At 40.4% G+C, this 22,223-nt stretch overlaps 1 protein-coding gene across 1 annotated transcript in view; it reads right to left on the bottom strand.

Moving 5' to 3' along the window:
• Nucleotides 1–289: 289 nt before the first annotated feature.
• LOC134220830 (uncharacterized) overlaps nucleotides 290–22,223 on the bottom strand; it is a 47,012-nt gene continuing 25,078 nt past the window's right edge. Inside the window, exons 2-3 of the mRNA XM_062699944.1 lie at nucleotides 1,017–1,351; nucleotides 290–953 (exon numbers count right to left, since the gene is read on the bottom strand). Coding sequence (XP_062555928.1) covers nucleotides 449–953; nucleotides 1,017–1,351 — 840 coding nt within the window. The 3' untranslated portion in view covers nucleotides 290–448. The remainder of the gene's footprint in view (nucleotides 954–1,016; nucleotides 1,352–22,223) is intronic.

Here is a 22,223-nt window from a genome sequence, read left to right as displayed (position 1 = left end):
AGAGCCTTTGAATAGGATTCTGAAAGTAACTTGCGAGAAAGAAACACGTCTGAGCTGCCAGAAAGATTAATATAGTTCCATAGAAAACGCATGGGAATATGTTTATGATCGTTTACTTAATAGAACAAACTTTTGGTTTCACTTGGCCTAATTGTAAACTCAGATGCTATTTATATGATCAATTAACTGACTAAATTTGTTAATGTTTGAGCTGGGCTTTACTCAGTAATGGGCTTCATATTTCAACTAAGCAAAAAAACTAAAATTATCATTTGACCATGTATTTTATTTAAAAAAAAATATCTTGTAAAGCTACATCCTTAACCTATCCATCCATTCAATTCCCCATTCATTCTGCCTTAAATAATTATCTGTAATATATAAATTATATACATTTCACATCTTCCTCACTTCCATCACAATTTGCGAAGTATGTATCTTGTCAATCTTACTTCCTACCACACTGGAATGCCGGCAGCGCAAACTGCCCGGACGCGGCATTCACCGGCAGACTATTGCTCAACATGACCGGGAAGTACGCGTAGGTTCCATTTCCACCGGCACCGCCAGCCGACTTCGTTCGGCTCTCTTCGGCTTCCCTCCGTGCCAGACCATCGATGAGGGTCTTCAGCTTGGACTTGATTTCCTGCAGTTCGCCCTTCAGTTCGTTGCACACTTGTGAGCAGCTGCCATCACCGCGGACAACGGACTCGTGCAGGTTACTGCTGGCACCGAAGTCCGGTTCGAACGCCGGAGTAATACGGGCAGAGGTTGGGCGCGCGGCCGTTGGACGAGGAGTCGTGGGGGCACGTGTGGGCGTGGTGCGTGGCGTGCGGGGAGTCGTGGCTGGCAGATTCTGAACCAGCTCAGCGTACAAAGTTTTGCAGGCCGGTGGGAAGAACAGGTCCTTCCATTGAACGTCCTTCTCTACTGAGGCTTGATAAACGTTGTTACTGGAAAATGCAAAAGCGATTAGTTGCTGAAGTTTTTAGAAAAATCACGGGGAGACGCCTTACATGCTCTTTTCCAGTCGGGAGATGTAGATCTTGGTAGCATGATCCGGTGCCACTACGCGATAGCCTTTAGCATCCGATACGTAGTGAGTTAGATGTGGTTTACCATCGGGGTCCACAAATCCATAACATCCGTACGTGATGCCGTCCGGGCCCTTGACCTTATGCTGAAAGTGATGATCCACCGGCTTTTCCACATCCAATCCATACTCGAAAGTTCCCTCTTTCAGTTTGGCACTTTGGAAGTACGAGTTGGAATTCTTCTCGACGTTGACAGTGATATCGTAAGCGGAGCGATCGTCGATGGACAACGCCTGCACTATGGTGACTAATACCAGCTGCAATTCAGAACAGAGATATGGAGATACGATTAGAATTGACATTTTAATGGGAAAAACAAATTAGCGATTCTCTTGTGATTTACATATGTAGGAAGAACTCGGATCGACCCGTAAGCGGCAGCAGAGAAGATGACCCAAACAAACATCCAACTACAGGTGGGCGGACGGCCGACTCATTTTCCCATATTTCTGATTGGTCGCTTTACGTTGAGATCATAAAGCTCAAATAGAGATGCCTTGATTTACGGCATTGTAGGTGATAAAATTTCTTGAAGCGCGAACAGATTGGCCGATCACCGGAATCATATTACTGATTATGGCTTCCCAATATGTCGTGGAGCAAATTAGCTCAGTGAGTTGCGCGTCGCAATCAAGATGCTAATCGAATATTCAAAACCACACATGTTTCGCTGTGTGGAGTCCATCGGTTGGGAAATGTTTTAGTTCAAGCTTTAGCCATCTTTTGGAAAAGTGATGAAGTGTGAAGATTTTGTTTTAAAATGTTTCAACAGATGTCGTGGCCCATCAGTTTCCCACGCTCGAATCAATTTCAACCGGAAAAAGTTGATCGTCGAACTTATTTATGAGACACATAATTAAGTGATTATCATCTTTATTCTGTCACGTACGGTGTAAGACAATATTTTGTGATAAAGATCTAATAAGTAATATCCCGATTTTATCACTCAATCTGTTTTTTTTTTGGTGAAAAAATGCACAAAATCGAAAAAAAATTATTTGTTTTAGAAATTTAAAATAGCTTATGCCATGGAAAGGCAAAATACGTTAACGGAACCCGCATTTTTTTTATCGAAGAGGTTTACAAAAAGACAGGTACTAAGAAATAATTCATAATAAGCCATAGGCGGTGAAAGTTATTTAATGAAAATCATTGACCTGTAATTTTGAGTCACCTTGGACCATATTTTATTTTGAGTTGCATTCACTCAAAAAATAGCTTCTTCAACTAGAACAATTGCTTATTAAACTTAAATAGTTTGTTGCGACGGTTGCTCAGCGTTTGAAGTCTCGAAGGAAGTTATTAATTTGAATTAAATCGACCTAAAATTGAGTTCAGCTGGACGAGCGTGTTGTTCAAATACTACTCGGCCGAATAACACGTTGAGCCAAAACACGTTTGACCGAATTGAACGTTTGTCCGAAACGGTTATTAGGTCGAAAATGGTTTGACCGAAAACGTGATTTGCTAATTCGCCGGAAAAGTAGTTTGCCCTAATAGGTCATTTGGTTGAAAATGGAGAAATGGTCGTTTGGCTGAAAAATCGTTTGACCAAAATATCGTTTGGTAGAAATGGTCGTGTGGCAGAAGCAGCCATTTGTTCCGAAAATGTCCTTTCAGCAAAACAACCATTTCGGCCAAACGGCATTTTCGGCCAAATGACCTATTTTTAGCTGTGCATATGCACAGCACATGTTTCGAAATGGACAAATTGATATGAAATTTGTGAAAAAGAATCCACGTGTTTTGGAGGGACTAGAACCCTTAACTCTAGATAAGCGTGATAACTCCTGCACAACAAGACCACTTAAAGGTCACGTTTGTGGAAAAGCCATCAGAAACCGAGTACCAACCTCCACCGCGGTTAGCTCTTTTCTGCAAATTGAATATCTTTCGGTTACTTGATTTGCCAAATCGTCACATTTGCTTTACTGTTGTATATCCGCAGTCAAGCCACAGCCCTTAAGTGGTCTTGCTGTGTAAGGGTTATCACGCCTATTTAGAGAGTAAGAGGTCACGGGTTCGAGTCCGTCCAAGACACGTGGATTCTTTTTCGCAAATTTCATATCAATTTGTCCATTTCCAAACATGTAAAGCACAAACATGTAAAGCGCATATGCACAGCCAAGATATTTAGCAAAAATATTTATGTACGGCCGAGCTGCCGTTATTCTAAATATAATGTTAATGTGGATTTAGGAAAAGATAAATTACAGCCTGGATATCAAATATTTTAACCAGAAGAAAGTTAATACCAGAACGATCATTACAAAAGAAGATTTTTTTGGGGAACAAAACATTAAAACTCTAGCCACGTTTACTTGCAGATATTCTTTTTTTGTTTCTTTCTGTATCATTCCCAAATAGTTTGGGAAGCTAGTCACGGAAAACTCTGCGGACTTCTTCGAATTTGACGTGGAAAATTATAGATCTGCGGTGTGGCAAATTTTAAATGACGACGGCGGTGTGCCAAAACTGTCGGCGGCGGTAGCGTGCCGCGGCGACACACACCTCTACTCGTAATTGACTCGACCAGCCTCTTAGTCGACGCTTTTTATAACTGAACACAATATCAAAGATATTTTAAATATAAAATCAAATAATACTAGATCTGGTACACTAACATTCAGCTCCAGCAGGATAAATATGTGGGAATACTGAAAAGGAGTTTTTCCCTGAGGGTGCCATCATAGGTGTGCAGTGTAATCTGACTGTAGGCAAGCGGGAGCCACGTGCACTTCCAACACCTTATGCCATTTGATGGTTCACTGCATGTGGCTATCGACGCATTGCCCGATTGCTTTGATTGCTAATAATGTGACTGTCAGGTATGGTTCGCATTGAGCCTACTTCGATGGTTTCAAAGTAATTTAGTACTGTAAAACCTCTTTTTACGCTCCCTCCTTTTACGCTCCCTCCTTTTACGCTCCCTCTTTTTACGCTCAAAATTCCAAATAACGCTCCCTCTTTTTACGCCCTATAGGAGCGTAAAAAAAGTTTCAAGCATCTATATGAGGCAAATTTGGATTAGTTTCGGAGGTTGTTTTTAGATGATCTAAGTACTACGGATGTTCTAGAAACAGAATATAGGCCTGCATGCGAAGTGGTATTAGCGGTTGTCATGATCTACGAATTCCACACAGTCAAGATCTGTTGATCAACCTTCGTAATGGAGACAGTTATTGAAGAATAAACAAGTTGTGTGACCCCTTCTTGGTACATGTTTGTATTCCAAGTAGTTCTTGTTGTTGTCGTGGGCTCCAGGAAGTCTACGAACTCCACAGAGTCAAGGTCTGTGGATCAACCTCCGTAATGGAGGCAGTTATTGAAGAATAAACAAGTTGTGTGACCCCTTCTGGGTATATGTTTGTATTCCTTGTAGTTCTTGTTGTTGTCGTGGGCTTCAGGAAGTTTACCAACTCCATAGAGTCAAGGTCTGTGGATCAACCTCCGTAACGGAGACAGTTATTGGAGAATAAACAAGTTGTGTAACCCCTTCTTGGTATATGTTTGTATTCCAAGTAGTTCTTGTTGTTGTCGTAGGCTCCAGGTAGTCTACGAACTCCACAGAGTCAAGGTCTGTGGATCAACCTCCGTAATGGAGGCAGTTATTGAAGAATAAACAAGTTGTGCGACCCCTTCTAGGTATATATTTGTATTTCAAGTAGATCTTGATGTTGTCATTGATGCCAGGTAGTCTAAGAACTCCATAGAGTCAAGGTCTTTGGATCAACCTCCGTAATGGAGGCAATTATTGAAGAATAAACAAGTTGTGTGACCCCATCTGGGTATATGTTTGTATTCCTTGTAGTTCTTGTTGTTGTCGTGGGCTCCAGGAAGTTTACCAACTCCATAGAGTCAAGGTCTGTGGATCAACCTCCGTAACGGAGACAGTTATTGGAGAACAAACAAGTTGTGTAACCCCTTCTTGGTATTTGTTTGTATTCCAAGTAGTTCTTGTTGTTGTCGTAGGCTCCAGGTAGTCTACGAACTCCACAGAGTCAAGGTCTGTGGATCAACCTCCGTAATGGAGGCAGTTATTGAAGAATAAACAAGTTGTGCGACCCTTTCTAGGTATGTATTTGTATTTCAAGTAGATCTTGATGTTGTCATTGATGCCAGGTAGTCTACGAACTCCATAGAGTCAAGGTTTGTGGATCAACCTTATTTATGGAGGCAGTTAATGAAGAATAAACAAGTTGTGTGACCCCTTCTTTGTATTCCTTGTAGTTCTTGTTGTTGTCGTGGGCTCCAGGAAGTTTACCAACTCCATAGAGTCAAGGTCTGTGGATCAACCTCCGTAACGGAGACAGTAATTGGAGAACAAACAAGTTGTGTAACCCCTTCTTGGTATATGTTTGTATTCCAAGTAATTCTTGTTGTTGTCGTAGGCTCCAGGTAGTCTACGAAATCCACAGAGTCAAGGTCTGTGGATCAACCTCCGTAATGGAGGCAGTTATTGAAGAATAAACAAGTTGTGTGACCTCTTCTTGGTATATATTTGTATTTCAAGTAGATCTTGATGTTGTCATTGATGCCAGGTAGTCTACGAACTTCATAGAGTCAAGGTCTGTGGATCAACCTCCGTAATGGAGGCAGTTATTGAAGAATAAACAAGTTGTGTGACCCCTTCTTTGTATTCCTTGTAGTTCTTGTTGTTGTCGTGGGCTCCAGGAAGTTTACCAACTCCATAGAGTCAAGGTCTGTGGATCAACCTCCGTAACGGAGATAGTTATTGGAGAACAAACAAAGTGTGTAACCCCTTCTTGGTATATGTTTGTATTCCAAGTAGTTCTTGTTGTTGTCGTATGCTCCAGGTAGTCTACGAACTCCACAGAGTCAAGGTCTGTGGATCAACCTCCGTAATGGAGGCAGTTATTGAAGAATAAACAAGTTGTGCGACCCCTTCTAGGTATATATTTGTATTTCAAGTAGATCTTGATGTTGTCATTGATGCCAGGTAGTCTACGAACTTCATAGAGTCAAGGTCTGTGGATCAACCTCCGTAATGGAGGCAGTTATTGAAGAATAAACAAGTTGTGCGACCCCTTCTAGGTATATATTTGTATTTCAAGTAGATCTTGATGTTGTCATTGACGCCAGGTAGTCCACGAACTCCATAGAGTCAAGGTCTGTAGATCAACCTCCGCAATGGAGGCAGTTTTTGAAAAATAAACAAGTTATGTGACCCCTTCCTTATATATGTGTGTATTTAAAGTAGTTCTTGTTGTTGTCGTGAGTTCCTGGTAGTCTACGAACATAGAGTCAACCCCCTTAATGGGGGCAGTTATTTGAAAATAAACAAGTTGTGTGACCCCTTCTTGGTCTATGTTTGTCTTTAAAGTAATTCTTTTTGTGGTCGTGTGCTCCGTAATGGATGCAGTTATTGAACGTTGAACACTTTTTGTGGCCTCTTCTTGGTACAGTAATATCCCGATTTTATCATTCCTAGTGAATTCTGGGTGATGAAATAGAAAATGTGACAAAATTGGAACAATTTTTATTTTAATTTTTTTTGTTTGTTGCGCCAATATGAATCAGTTTATGTCTTGGAAAGGCAAAATACGTGAACGGAATCCGTAATTTCTTGTCGAAGAGGCTTACAAAATTCTTGACAGGTTCTTTGAATTAATTCAGAATAAACCACAGGCGATGAACGTTATTTCACGAAAATCATTGTAGTTTGCGGTATTATTTGAAAATAATAAAAACGACAAAAATGCGGGGTCGACAAAATCAGAGATGACAACATCGGAGAGTGACAAAATCGGGTCAATACTGTATATTAGTGTTACGACAGACAAGGATACCTTCGAGGTGGTCGAGGAATTCGTCTACCTCGGATCCTTGCTTACGGCTGATAACAATTTTAGTCGTGAAATGCGAAGGCGCATCATTTGTGGAAGTCGGGCCTACTACGGGCTCCAGAAGAAACTGCGGTCAAAAAAGATTCGCCACCGCACCAAATGTGTCATGTACAAGACGCTAATAAGACCGGTTGTCCTTACGGACATGAAACATGGACAATGCTCGAAGAAGACTTACAAGCACTCGGAGTATTCAAGAGACGGGTGCTTAGGACCATCTTTGGCGGTGTGCAAGAAAACGGTGTGTGGCGGCGAAGAATGAACCACGAGCTCGCCCAACTCTACGGCGAACCCAGTATCCAGAAGGTAGCTAAAGCCGGAAGGGTACGATGGGCAGGACATGTTGCAAGAATGTCGGACAGCAACCCTGCAAAGATGGTGTTCGCTTTCGATCCGGCAGGTACGAGACGGTGTGGAGCGCAGCGAGCGAGATGGGCAGGCCAGGTGCAAAATGACTTGGCGAGCGTGGGGCGTATTCGAGGATGGAGAGATGCGGCCTCGAACCGTGTATTGTGGCGTCAAATTGTTGATTCAGTGTTATCTGTTTAGATGTAGTCTAAATAAATGAAAATGTACTGTATATATTTGCATTCCATGTACTGCTTGTTATTGTCATGGGTTCGAAGTAATCTACGAACTCCGTAGAGTCAAGGTCTACTGGTTACCCTCCATTATGGAACCATTAATTGAAAAAATATCAAGTTGCGCATACAATTAATTGCATATTATTCGGCAACTCGGCCGTACGAAAACCATTTTTTTGTTAAATATCTTGGCTGTGCATATGCACAGCATATGTTTCGAAATGGACAAATTGATATGAAATTTGCGAAAAAGAATTCACGTGTCTTGGAGGGACTCGAACCCTCAACCTCCTACTCTCTAGATAGGCGTGATAACCCCTACACAACAAGACCACTTAAAGGTCACGTTTGCGGAAAAGCCATCAGAATCCGAGTACCAACCTCCACCGCGGTTAGCTCTCTTTTTTGCAAATTGAATATTGTTTGGATGCTTCATTTGTCCAATCTCCACATGTGCTTTACTGTTGTATATCCACAGCCAAGCGAGTGCACATTGTTTATTAAACGAGAGGATCGCACTCCATGCCCCTCAGTAACTGTCTGGGCGGGACGGTATAGAATGCGAATTCAATCGCACATGGAGCATGGAGTGCGATCCTCTCGTTTAATAAACAATGTGCACTCGCTTGGCTGTGGATATACCATAGTAAAGGTGAGATTGGACAAATCAACATCCGAAAGATATTCAATTTGCAAAACAGAGAGCTAACCGCGGGGGAGGTTGGTACTCGGATTCTGATGGCTTTTCCGCAAACGTGACCTTTAAGTGGTCTTGTTGTGTAGGGGTTATCACGCCTATCTAGAGAGTAGGAGGTTGAGGGTTCGAGTCCCTCCAAGACACGTGGATTCTTTTTCGCAAATTTCATATCAATTTGTCCATTTCGAAACATATGCTGTGCATATGCACAGCCAAGATATTTAACAAAAAAGTTGCGCATCTTCATCTGTTGGAATGTGTGCATCCCAAGTAGTTCTTGTTGTCATGGGCTCCAGGTAATATACAAAATTCATTCATATCACGTACGTAACTGTTTATTCCTTGGAAATGCAAAATGTCAATAAATTGGAACGAGACAATTTCACGCCGGAAACGCAAGGAAAAAAACGGGCTAATATTGCATAGACCATGTACCGTATTTATATCAGGTTAAAGACCAACTGTTATTGGTGTAAGCCTAGAAGTATTACTCCATAAATTTCTAGGATGGCCATTAGCATATGCCATGAACACATTTTATTCTATGGACCACAAAGCGGTTGTACCACTTTTGAAACAAGCCGAAAGATTTCTGGTTACGCGTGTAGATCTTAAGGCCTTTTCAGGAGTTTTTTTTGGATAACCATGAACCTATGCAATGGATGCTTTATATTTTATGTACCACAACGAGCTTGTACCACTTTTGAAACAAGGCGAATGATTTTTGGTTAAGCGTGTAGATTTTAAGGCTTTTTTCTAAGGGGTTGTACCACTTTTGAAACAAACCGAAAGATTTTAAATTACACGTGTAGATCTTAAGGCCCTTACCCAGGGTTTTCTTGGATGACCACGAAACTATACAATGGACGCATTCTATTATATGTACCACAAAGGGGTTGTACCACTTTCGAAACAAGCCGAAATATTTTCAGTTTACGCGTGTAAATCTTAAGGCCTATTCAGGGTTTTCTTGGATGACCGTGAACCTAGGCTATGGACGCATTCTATTCTATGTACCACATAGGGGTTGTACCATTTTTGAAACAAGGCGAAAGATTTCTGGTTACGCGTGTAGATTTTAAGGCCTATTCCAGGGTTTTCTTGGATGGCCGTGAACCTATGCAATAGACGCATTCTATTCTATGTACCAAATAGGGGTTGTACCATTTTTGGAACAAGGCGAAAGATTTCTGTTTACATATGGAGATCTTAAAGCCTATTCCACGGTTTTCTTGGATGACCGTGAACCTATACAATGGACGCATTCTATTCTATGCACCATAAAGGGGTTGTACCACTTTTGAAACACGGCTAAAAATTTCTGTTTACTCGTGTAGATCTTAAGGCCTATTCCAGGGTTTTCTTGGATGACCGTGGCTATGGACGCATTCTATTCTATGTACCACAAAGGGGTTGTACCATTTTTGAAACAAGACGAAAGATTTCTGGTTACGCGTGTAGATCTTAAGGCCTATTCCAGGGTTTTCTTGGATGACCGTGAACCTACGCAATGGACGCATTCTATTCTATGTACCACAAAGGAGTTGTACCATTTTTGAAACAAGGCGAAAGATTTCTGTTTACGCGTGTAGATCTTAAGGCCTATTTCAGGGTTTTCTTGGATGACCGTGAACCTAGGCTATGGACGCATTCTATTCTATGTACCACAAAGGGGTTGTACCATTTTTGAAACAAGGCGAAAGATTTCTGGTTACGCGTGTAGATCTTAAGGCCTATTCCAGGGTTTTCTTGGATGACCGTGAACCTAGGCTATGGACGCATTCTATTATATGTACCACAAAGGGGTTGTACCATTTTTGAAACAAGGCGAAAGATTTCTGGTTACGCATGTAGATCTTAAGGCCTATTCCAGGGTTTTCTTGGATGACCGTGAACCTAGGCTATGGACGCATTCTATTCTATGTACCACAAAGGGGTTGTACCATTTTTGAAACAAGGCGAAAGATTTCTGGTTACGCGTGTAGATCTTAAGGCCTATTCCAGGGTTTTCTTGGATGACCGTGAACCTATGCAATGGACGCATTCTATTCTATGTACCGCAAAGGGGTTGTATTATTTTTGAAACAAGGCGAAAGATTTTTGGTTACGCGTGTAGATCTTAAGGCTTATTCCAGGGTTTTCTTGGATGACCGTGAACCTAGGCTATGGACGCATTCTATTCTATGTACCACAAAGGGGTTGTGCCATTTTTGAAACAAGGCGAAAGATTTCTGTTTACGCGTGTAGATCTTAAGGCGTATTCCAGGGTTTTCTTGGATGACCGTGAACCTATGCAATGGACGCATTCTATTCTATGTACCACAAAGGGCTTGTACCACTTTTGAAACAAAGGCGAAAGATTTCTGGTTACGCGTGTAGATCTTAAGGCCTATTCCAGGGTTTTCTTGGATGACCGTGAACCTAGGCTATGGACGCATTCTATTCTATGTACCACAAAGGGGTTGTACCATTTTTGAAACAAGGCGAAAGATTTCTGGTTACGCGTGTAGATCTTAAGGCCTATTCCAGGGTTTCTTGGATGTCCGTAAACCTATGCAATGATTGCGTTCTATCCAATGTGTCACAAAGCACAAGTCCAAGCTCCAGGAGGTTCTTGTAAAACTTTAAATACGTGAAAACGATGATGAACGTCTTACTGTGCGTTATCAAGGGTCTGCACTACTCATGACTAGTTGATTTTTTGGCGTACCAAGAACATCTTAAGGCCTCAGCATTCAAACAATTGGACGACCATGACAACGGAAACAATTTGGACGACCCTAATACCAAAATTGGTAAAAGACACATCTTAAGACTAAAAGTGAGGTAAATATCAAATTTTGCTCACCTAAAAGATTGCAAACTTTTTTTACGCTCCAAATTCCAAATAGCGCTCCCTTTTTTACGCTCAAAATTCCAAATAACGCTCCCTCTTTTTACTCCCTAAATTAGAAATAACGCGCCCTCTTTTTTCTCTCTAATTCCATTTACGCTCCCCCGTTTTGGGCGCAAAAAGAGGTTTTACAGTATTTGATTTGTATAGTAAATGGCAAGTGCTATTTCGCTGCCACACAATAGGGTATTTATTTCCAAAACGCTTCCTCAGTCTCGCCAAATAAAAATCTGTTGATAGGATAAATACCACATTATGAAACCCTAGAGGAAAAGCTAACAAATATCTAATGGCACGTTTGAAACATGCGGAGATCAAAGATGTTTTAGATCAATTCGTAACTTGGGTTCGATATTTAGTAGTTTGTCACTAACTCATTCCAGAGGCTGAATTTAAAAATGTGTTGTATGGTGGACTGCGAAGGTTTGTCAACAACTCTGCCTAAGGATCTTCATCTTCACCGACAGTCTAAGGAATTAAAGGGGTGGAATTAAAGGGAATTGTACAAAACTCGTCTTATGGCAGTGAAAATATTCCACTTAGAAAGAGCTGAATAATTTTCTTGGAGCTTTGAGTACTTTATCAAAACGGTCATTCACAATCACCATGGCTTGGGTCTCTTCTCATTGCTCAATCCCGGGAAATGATAAAAAGGACTCTTCGGCAAAGGTGGGCGCTATGGATTTTACGAAGAAGGTGATGTTTCACATTAGTTCGTCAGAAAACCTGAATCAGCTGGCAACAAAAATGAGCAAATGGGGAGATGCCCGAGCAAAGTCCGAAAACATAATGAGAGCATATAGAAAACATATTTTGATATTGATATCAAAATGAAATCATAATTTGTTTTCAAATATGAATCATCATGACTGATTACATGTTTTGATCTCATTTTGCTGTTGATTTCTAAATTGTATGATCTGACATCAAACTGTGTACTTATTTTGTTATCGGAACCAATATCAAAATTAGTTTTCGATTTGCTCTCATCGATAGCAGGAATAGTTTTCGATTTGATGTCACAGTAAGATTTTTCTGCTGTAGGTTTTGATCTTTTAACCGTTAAAACGACCAAAAGGATATCAACCTGAGTTATCAAAATTATGCGATTTCACAACAACAAAATTAGTTATCGATTTGCTCTCAAGCTTTGCTCGGGTAGCTTACCCGAGCAAAGTCTGAAAACATAATGAGAGCATATAGAAAACATATTTTGATATTGATATCAAATCGAAATCATAATTTGTTTTCAAATATGAATCATCATGACTGTTTACATATTTTGATCTCATTTTGCTGTAGATTTCTAAATTGTATGATCTGACAGCAAACTGTGTACTAATTTTGTTATCAGAACCAATATCAAAATTAGTTTTTGATTTGCTCTCATCGATAGCAGGAATAGTTTTCGATTTGATGTCACAGTAAGATTTTTCTGCTGTAGATTTTGATCTTTTAACCGTTAAAACGACCAAAAGGATATCAATCTGAGTTATCAAAATTAGGCGATTTCACAACAACAAAATCAGTTATCTATTTGCTCTCAAGCTTTGCTCGGGTGGTTGTATTCGATTCTTCCGTCGAAGCGTCCATGGTTCAAAAAATTGAATATGGGACGAGACTTCATTCGAACCACGTGTCGTCTAATGTTCAATCACTACACTCGGAAGAAAATCTCTGTGTTTGCGGTGAGGATTATCAGGACATCGATCATGTCAAGTGGGCGTGCGAGGAGCATCGTGGCCCCAGGTTTGCGCTAACTGAACATCTTCGGGTCCGAGGAAAACAACCAAAGCCTATTAGGGAAGTGTTTCCGGGCCGTGATCTCCCATGTTCACTTATTTTTGAAAGTTGCCCTTGTCTGTCGTACCCCATTACGAATGTCTTCCTCTTGTTGTCCATTTTAATGTCTGTATGTCTTCCTCTCGTTGACGTCTCAAAAAAAAGTTTGTTTGTTTCGTTATAGATGTGAAACATCGCTAAGAATGTGAACTTTGTGAGCATCAGCATCGTAGTTACTTAAGTACCCTAAAATCCTTTCCATTCCTACTGTATTATTGTATTTCCTAACCTCGACCAAACCGCGAGTCTTTCGGTTCCCCAAAACTAACACTATGTATAAGAATCAAGAAATGTATTGATAAACTTGATTTCGGCTCCGTAACGCTTCTCGGCAAATGAGCCTTCCAAATAAATGAAAGATTTAAAAAAAACTCTGCCTAAGATTTTGTTGTTTGAATTCCACTAAAAATAATTCGAAGTGCTAGTTGCAGTAACTTATATTACTTTGACAACAAAATTTCAATCATTTATATTAACATACTACAATTAGTGCTTTACCCCCGTTATTAGTAGAATTAAAAAGACCAACTATTGAAGCAAGTTGTAAAAAAACCATCAGTCTCTTGGTTGAATTAGTGACAAACTACTAAATGATTGAACCCAGATTACTAAATGATCTATTGGCATGCATAATCAAGAAGAATCATGCGATTTAAATTCACATTTTTATGTAAATTCTTCATGTGCATTTTGGGATTTTCATCAATGCATACTTTGAAGCGTAATGCTACTACGAACGAAAGTTGATGCGCATCACACCAGAAAACCAAATGGGAGAACGATTCAAACGAATCGAAAGTTTTGTTTATCTTTTAATCTAGTGGAAATTCCAACTAATTATAATAATTATATTGTGGGAAACTAATAAACCAAATGCAAAATAAACTTGTCCAGTAACGGATTGAGCAGCGAAATTGATTCTAGTTCAGAAATCAAGAAAATGTTGCCTGGAGCGTCCAAATAATGTTCCTCGTAGCAATTCAACTGATCCAAAATTGAATCGGATAGGTATCTCTCATCCCCATTAACTGAATTACTTAGAAAATTAATATTCAGTTTTCTGGGTTTTTTGGCGTTATATCGGTCCACGGGTTACTAATAATACAACCGTTTTAGTCAAAGCCGACGTTTCGAATGTTTATTCATTCATCCTCAGAGCATCTAGCAACACGTAACCGTATGAAAAAAAAAGTTCTAAAATTGCCGTCGCCTCCCCCCTTAAAAGGTGGTAAGATTGAACGGGGACTGGAATAAATTCCCTTAACATGTGCACTTTACAATCCAATCATATTCAGAAATAGGTGGTTGAAATTCCAAAGATTCCCAAAAACTTTTCAGAGTATCCAGGATCCATCATACATATGAAAGTTCAAAACAACTCGAAACATTTCGGGGTCATGAATTCTCCTTAAAATCCTTCTAGAAGCTCCCCTGGGAACTTCTTAATTCATCCGGGAAGTTATCCACCAATTCCTTTTGAAAATCGTTCGAAAATCCTTCTCATGTAATTGTAATTCCTTTTTATCTAGAAAACCTTCACTATTTTTTTTAGGGAATTTATGAGGAAATTCCTTGAAGATTTTTTACTTCTTTCTAAGTTTTACTTCTAGACATTTCTTCGGCTATTCTACCAGCAAAATCTCCGGCATTTCTTCTGGAATGCATTCGAGAGTTCCTTCAAGAATACATACGGAATTTCCTCCCAAAATTCCACCAGAAGTTTCTTCCAAAACTTATGACAGAAATTCTCCGATTTCGCTGCATAACTTCACTTGTAAATCGATAAGAAATTCCTTCGGAAATTCTTCAAGGACCTTCTTCAGGCATTTCTCCAGGAGCTCTTCCTATAATTCCTCCGGGATGAAACCGCCATAAACTTAATAGCGAAATCCTCTAGGATTTCATTCTACAATTCTTTTCGCAATTACTTCAGAGTATCCTTCAAGAATTCCTCTACAAATTTCTTTGAGAATTTCTCCAGGAGTTCGTCCAAGTATTTCCCCGGAATTTCTTCCAGGTATTTTTTCGGGAATTCCTTCAGGTACTTCTCCTGGAATTCCCTCAGGAATTACTCCTGATTTTTTTCGCCGAATTGTCCTAGAATTCTTTCCGGACTTCACTCGGAATATACTTCAGAATTTCATTCGGAAATTAATTTGAGAGTTCCTCCAGGACATCTTCCATTGAGTTCTTCCAGGAATTTCTTCAGAACAAACGCCCGGGAAAGCATCCAATAATTTCATCAGCAATTCATCTGGGAATTCTTTCAGGATTTTATCTGGGAATTTCGGCATTAATTCCTCCTGGTATTTCATCCGAGAATTACTTCTGATATTTCTCCGGAAATTCCTTCAGGAACTTCTCCAAGAATTATTTCAGGACTTCCTAGTGGGAATTCCTCCGGAAGTGCTTGTGGGAGTACCTCCGGGAGCTCCTCCAGGAGTTTTACCAAGAGTTCCTCCGGGAATCCCTCCAGGAACTTCACAGGGAATTCCTGGATTCGAGGTGAGCCAGCCTTGGACTGAAAACTTCCCAAATTAAGATAATAATAATATTTGATGTTATGGCCTTCAATCTTCTTATGCTCAAAAACGGGTTTTACGTTTGTATCCGACGTTTCGGTTACATATATTGTACCTTTATCAAGGAGTTAACTAAGTCCGGTTTTATTGTTATATTGTCTTAGCATTTCCTAATAAAACGGGACTTAGTTAACTTAGCGACTTAGAATTCCTCTGATAATTTCTACGGGAATTCCTCCGGATGTTCCTCCGGAAATTACTTTGGGAATTCCTCTTTTGAGGTGTATCTCCCGGAGGAGTTCCCGAAGGAACTGCCGGAGGAGCTCCCGTAAGAACTCTCGAAAGAATTTCAGGAGGAACTCCTAAAAGAATTCCTAGAGGACCTCACAGAGGAACTCCCACAGAAACTATCGGAAGAACTTCAGGAAGAATTTCCATTTAAATTTCTGAAGAAAGCCTAAATGATTTCCTGAAAAAAGCCTGAATGAGTTCCCGGTAGAGCTACTGGTGGAATTCCCGAAGGAGCTCTTGGAGGAATCCCGTAGGAACTTCCGAGGAATTTCTGAAGAAACTCCCAGGAGAATTTTCATGATGCCAGTGCCAGGAAATGCCAGTGCCAGGAAAAAATCGTGGAAAATTAATCTTACAGACAAATCTCGTCTAGCTGAAACCTTTGTAGGGGTATTTAGCTGCACCATCGTCATCGTCAGAGGACATCCCGGAGAATTCCCTGAGGAGAAATTCTTGGAGGAGCTTCTGGGTGAATTTCTATATAAATTCCTGAAGAAAACTAAATGAATTCCAGAAAGAAAGCCTGAATGAATTCCCAGAGGAAATTCTGGAGAATTTCCCGGAAGAATTTTTAGAGGAACCCCCGTAGAAGCTGCCGATAGAACTACTGGAATAATTCTCAGAGGAAATCCTGGAGGAACTCTTGGAAGAACTCTTGGAGGAACTGCCGGTGGACCTCCTGGAAGAATTCCCGGAGAAGTTTGTAACCTGCACACGTCTGAAGGCCTCGTGATAGCTGCAAAACAGCTGACAAAGTCGCCGCACGGAATGGAAACAAAAATCTATCTCCATAAGCGACGGCCGATCACACAACTTAGGCAGGGATCCAAACCAATCCTCAGTTAGTTGTCGGTTAACTGCCAAGCAGACATTACGCGCAAGTGTCCCAGTAGTGAGTCAAAGTAGAGTGTCGCAGTACAAATCGCCTGACCGACGGGAATCAAAAAAATGGTAAATTAGGAAAGTGGAGTGAGACAGTAGATGCGGTGCAGTGTAGTGGGTGTTTTGTAAAGCCCTAGGGCCAGGTAGTAACTCCACTGATTTGGCTCAACTGAGTGAAGTTACTAATTATTACTCTACAGAAACCCTACAGAAACGAGTTTCGGTAATGTTGTGCCTGCACCGGGAATCCGCGATAATGGAGTAGTGTGGATGTGCTAAGAGATCGGTAAGGGTTGAGATGAGTGCTTGAAGCAAGTCCGAAGTGTTTTATTAGTGGCGGAAAATCATCATATTGGCATTCCCTTAACAGGCCTTACGTTCGCTACATAATCATGCATCCCAGAGCGATGGTGAACCAGAGTGGCAGTTGGCATGGACAGCTGGCATGGTGCCGGCGAGCAGTCTGGGTCTGTCCGGGCAGACACTACGGTTAGCGGTCGCCGCGGGATACACTATTTACACTGACACACACACAAAATACTAAACTGTAGGTTAATAAATTAGCGTAAGTACTAAAATACATCTTTTAATTGCATGTGAAATTTATGTTTTTATTTTTGTTGCGGTGATTCCGAGTATTGTGCTTTTGTTAATTGGTCCCTATATAGTTAGAACCTATTGTTGGCGGTTCTGGGTACGTGGGCAATGGGAGCCAGTACCATCTTCGCCTCTTTTCAACTTTTTGTCTCCGTCTCATGCACCCCTGAAGGGGGAGATGACAAGTTTTTGGAGAAACTCCTGGAGGATCTCCCAGTGGTCTTGATGTTTTCACCAGAATTCTTTCAGGATTACCTTGGGAATTAATCTAGGTGTCACCGGCAACACTGTCGACGGTCGAATCGGTTGTGAAACCACTGTCGGATCCCTCGCGACTGATAGTCTACCATCAAGTGGAATGACAGATAGCGAAAGAAGAGTGTCAGATAACACTCGGGCGGCAAAGAAACGAACAGCTCGCAGTTAGTCAATGTATTTGATTGTGGTGAAAAACTATTGTACTTCCAGTTGAAAACCGAAGTGAGCTCTCGCGATAATCGAGTTTTCTCACGTTTCCTTTTGTCGCAACTACGTCGCGACTAGTGCGCATCATGGCGCACGACGGTGGCATAGATGCGCACTAGTCGCGATGCAGTTGCGACATCAGGAAATAAGGAAAAACTCAATTGTCGCGAGAGCTCACTTCGGTTTTCAACTGGAAGCACAATAGCATAGCTCGGATCAATCTATAGTGAGTTGCAGAGTAAATTACTAAATTTATATTTATATATACTGAATTCGTTTGATTTATTTAGTTCTTTGTACGAGTGATGATTTCGGCATCAACTGCAATTAATTAGCGCATAGTTGTCAGTAAAGGTATAGTTGATCCATAGTTTGTATCATTATTAGATCCCATGTGGAACCAGTACGTAACCTGAAATTAATGAATAGGATTTCTTATTATCTGTAGACTGTAAAACCGTGAATTGCATTTCTGTAGACTGTAAACTGAACTGAAGATCCCCATAATTCCTGATCGGCCTTAGAACTGAAGACCATGAAACACTGAAAATGTAAGTTAGGATTAGTATTTCTGTTTTTCCACTGAACTGATTCCGAAATAATAAATTTCAGCTTGTAGCTGCTAAGTATGCAACTTTAAAGACGGTGTTTGTTCTGACTTTCGGGAACATTTCGAAAATTTCATTTTCGGTGTAATTTCTGTATAAATGTACGGTGGAATTCCAGGAGAAATTCTTTAAATTTTTCACAAGAAATTATTTGAAACTTTCAGGGAAAATTTTAAGGAATTTACACAATAAATTCGAAGATTTTTTGCGAAATTCTCAGGAATGTTTACTGTCAGTTCTGCGGAATTTCCACAGAACATTCTTAGTAACTTCACGGTGCAATTTTTCAGAAATGAGAAATTTATGAGAAACAGCACGAAGAATTATCGGAAGAATTCCCTGCAGAACTTATAAAGGAGCTCGTGGAAGATTTCTTGGAGTAATTAATGGTGAAATTCCTGAAGACATTGCCGAAGAAGTTGCTGGAGGCATTCTTAAAGAATTCCTGATAGAACTTCAGATAGAATGACTAGAGCAATTGTCGAAGGAATTCCTGGAGAAAGCTTGCATATTGTTTTTTTTTCTGCCTATTTTTTATATAATAAATATTATTTCAGAGCGGATCTGTTTAGAAATTCAAATATCATTATTGTTGTTTAATAAACGCACAACGCGAACGTTGCATTGTGGGCATGAATGCGTCTAGTTTATTAGCGTTGCGTTCTAGTACACAACGCTGACTTCAACGCCCAGCGCAACGTGCTATTGTGATCCAGCCTTTACTGTTGGCTGTGGATTTCGTTTCAAAGTTTTTGGAACTTAGAAGGAAATAGTGCCAAGGACTAATATTCATGTGTTTTCATAAAACCACTATAAAACTACGAAAGACGCAAAAAGTTGCCCCCCCCCCTGCTCGAAATCCTGGCTACGCCCATGGTAAAATTTATTATGCGACCCATTGGAATGTTCAGCGCGAAATAACCAAACAAACAGGTTCCCACTAATTGTCAAAATAGATAAACACGATAAAAAACAGCTGACTCGATCTATCTCATGAAATAGGCCTTATAGGATGCTGAACAGCCAAATTTCATGCAATTCTAGAGTGCTAGAGTAGGAACTACGAACAGTTAAATAGGTATGTATAAAGTTTGACAACTAAGCGGCTTTGAATAGGTACTTCAAAATCGGTAACATGCGCTTTAAAACAAGTTTGACAATGTGTTCAGCCACTAAACATATTGTCTTGCCGCAACCCGGTCAACATGTATTGAGTTCTAGGGCACTGTGTCAAGTCAACCTATACTAATTTTAACGATAAAGCCGATATGCTGGCGAAAATCATCTAGTCGGTTTACGGGGCCAGAACCTTTTTGCAACTTACTTTCTTCTTCACTTCGTGTGAAGCTGAAGGCGTGAGAATCTATTGAATTGGACGCCAAGTTTGAAGAGGCCAGGCAATCCAATAACCAGGAAATCGAAGTGTTCTATCACCCCGATTGTTTTTATAACTTGCAAAATTTTAGAACTTTTCAGCTTCAGAGATAGAGGGTCTCATTTTCTGAGCCGAAACAATTTGAAGCTCATTGGTAAACTTTAAAATGATATGTATCGTTTCTACAACATTGAAAAAGGTGTGTAGAAATATCTATTAGACCGTTTCCCATCAATTTTCTAAAAAGTCCACCAGTTCTTCATGAAATTCCAGTTTGGTGGTGTATTTTATTCAAAATGTTAAGCTGGTAGCGTTCACTTTTAGTAGCAAACAACTTGTCGCAGAAATCAATCCACTTCCGATCCAACCGAACATTTTCCTTCGTCAGACTTGTCCTATTCATATCCGCTCAGTTCAATGTTCGGTGGGAAGGAGTTACGGAAAGAAATATTTGGCACAACAACACAATCAACCGACACGGAATGCTGAGTAATCCAGTTCAACAAATACGATTTTGCTGGATGAGACAAACAGATGAGCCATGCAGATCGTTTGCTTAGATTAAAGCAACGGAGGGGGAATCTGTATTATGTTTGCTCACCCATAAAGTCATCACCATTGCCGGTCGTACCGAGTCACGTCTCAAGACAGTAAAAATTATCCAAATTGTTGATCATCACTTACTGCTACGAGAGGAATCTGAGTGATGGTTGTTGACTCTGAAACAATCGGTAGCTCGAAAGAATGGAATGCACTCTGATTAATAATTTGATAATTAATTATACAGAATACCAACTAGAGCGTCGAAGAGCTGAAGATTATAGTTTTATTCTTTTTGCGTCATGATTCTACATTCTGACTGGGACTTGAGATGCCTATCGGCTTAGCTACCTTAGTATTATCTACACTTTACATTTATAAATTTGTATCTTGTATGGCAGATTACAACCAAGATAATATCATTTTCTCACACATACAGACATCACCTCAATTCGTCGAGCTGAGTCCCTCGGTATACAAATCTATGGAGCTCCGAGCCTCCTACCAAAAGTTCGGTTTTGGAAAGCCTTTACATATACTTAGTACACAAGAAAGGCAAGTGCCTCAAAGGGCACATCTTCTTCTTCTTCTATTGCTCTACATTCCATCTGGAACTTGGCCGGCTTCTCAACTTAGTATCCTATTAGCATTTCCTCAGTTATTTATTGAAAGCTTTTCTATGCCCGCCATTGCATGAGTATGTATCTTGTGTGACAAAAGTACAATGGATACACTATGCCCAGGGTGTCGAGAAAGTTTCCAACCCGAAAACATCCTAGACCGGACCGAGAATCGAAATCGCCATCTCCGGATTGGAAATCCTACGCCTTTGCTCACAAGGCTAAATGGAGACCCAAAGGGCACAAACCATATTCAAAATCAAATCAAGCCTGTAGATTTTTGGTTACGCGTGTAGATCTGAAGTCCTCAACTTCTGGAATTTATTGAATAATTAAGAACATCTTCCATACACAGATTCTGTTCAACGTGTTACAAGGGGCACACAACATATACAAAACAGGCCTTTGACCACATTAAATGATTCGGGTCATATACGTATCGCATAAAAACTGATTTGGTGTACTTGTTAAAATCGCACACCCACAATAACATGTTTATTTTACAACAAACCATCGAATATTGGAATGGACGAATGAAAACTTCCGTGGACATAAACAGATTTTTGTAAGACAAATTTGATAAAATTGAAGGGTATTTTGGATTACTGATTCTGAATATCCCATAGTTCATTTAATGCGCCAGAAGAAGATACTTTAAAATTAATAGGGGTATACACTTAACAGCGTAGGTTGCTGCGTATCTGATTATAGAAATGTTTCACATTCAATCACAAGAAACATATTTCAAATCGCAAATGAAACATTTCCATAAACAGATACACAGCAACCTACGCCGTTAAGTGAATCCCCCTAATGTTACTCACTGTCGTTTCAATAAGATTCGAAAAACCAGCAGTTGGTAACTACGACGGGAATTAGCATTCTACCCTACAGTTAAAAAATGCGTTTGTTGCAGTGAAGCAGAACACCGACCACATACGAATGCAAAATATTTTAACACATTGCAGTCCACCACGCGGGTGTGACAACTGTTCACAAAACCTGTTTTGGTCAAACCACCGCTAATCGAATGTATAATTAGCTAAAAAATCTGTTTAGAACCTATTGTTTCGTAATAATTTCAAAACGTGAAGACGAATGCGAGAATCGGTGATAAGTGTTGCTGGTGACTGCTTATTTTTGTACCGTCTTTAAAGGGTGCGGAAGACGTCCCGAACACGCTGGCTGCACGCGGTGGAATCGGACCTGGGGACCCTAAACGTTCGAGGAAACTGGAGGAACATCGCCCAGGACTAGAGTTTCCATTTCCCGGCCATTTTCATTGTCCCGGGATTCGGGATGAACTTGTTCGTATATCCTGGAAATCCTGGATCCTGGATTTTCGA

This window comes from Armigeres subalbatus, chromosome 3 (genome assembly GCF_024139115.2).
Source record: "Armigeres subalbatus isolate Guangzhou_Male chromosome 3, GZ_Asu_2, whole genome shotgun sequence".
Lineage (NCBI taxonomy): Eukaryota > Metazoa > Arthropoda > Insecta > Diptera > Culicidae > Armigeres > Armigeres subalbatus.
The sequence above is the reverse complement of the archived record's forward strand: the minus strand, read 5'-3'. Positions and strand labels throughout refer to the sequence as shown.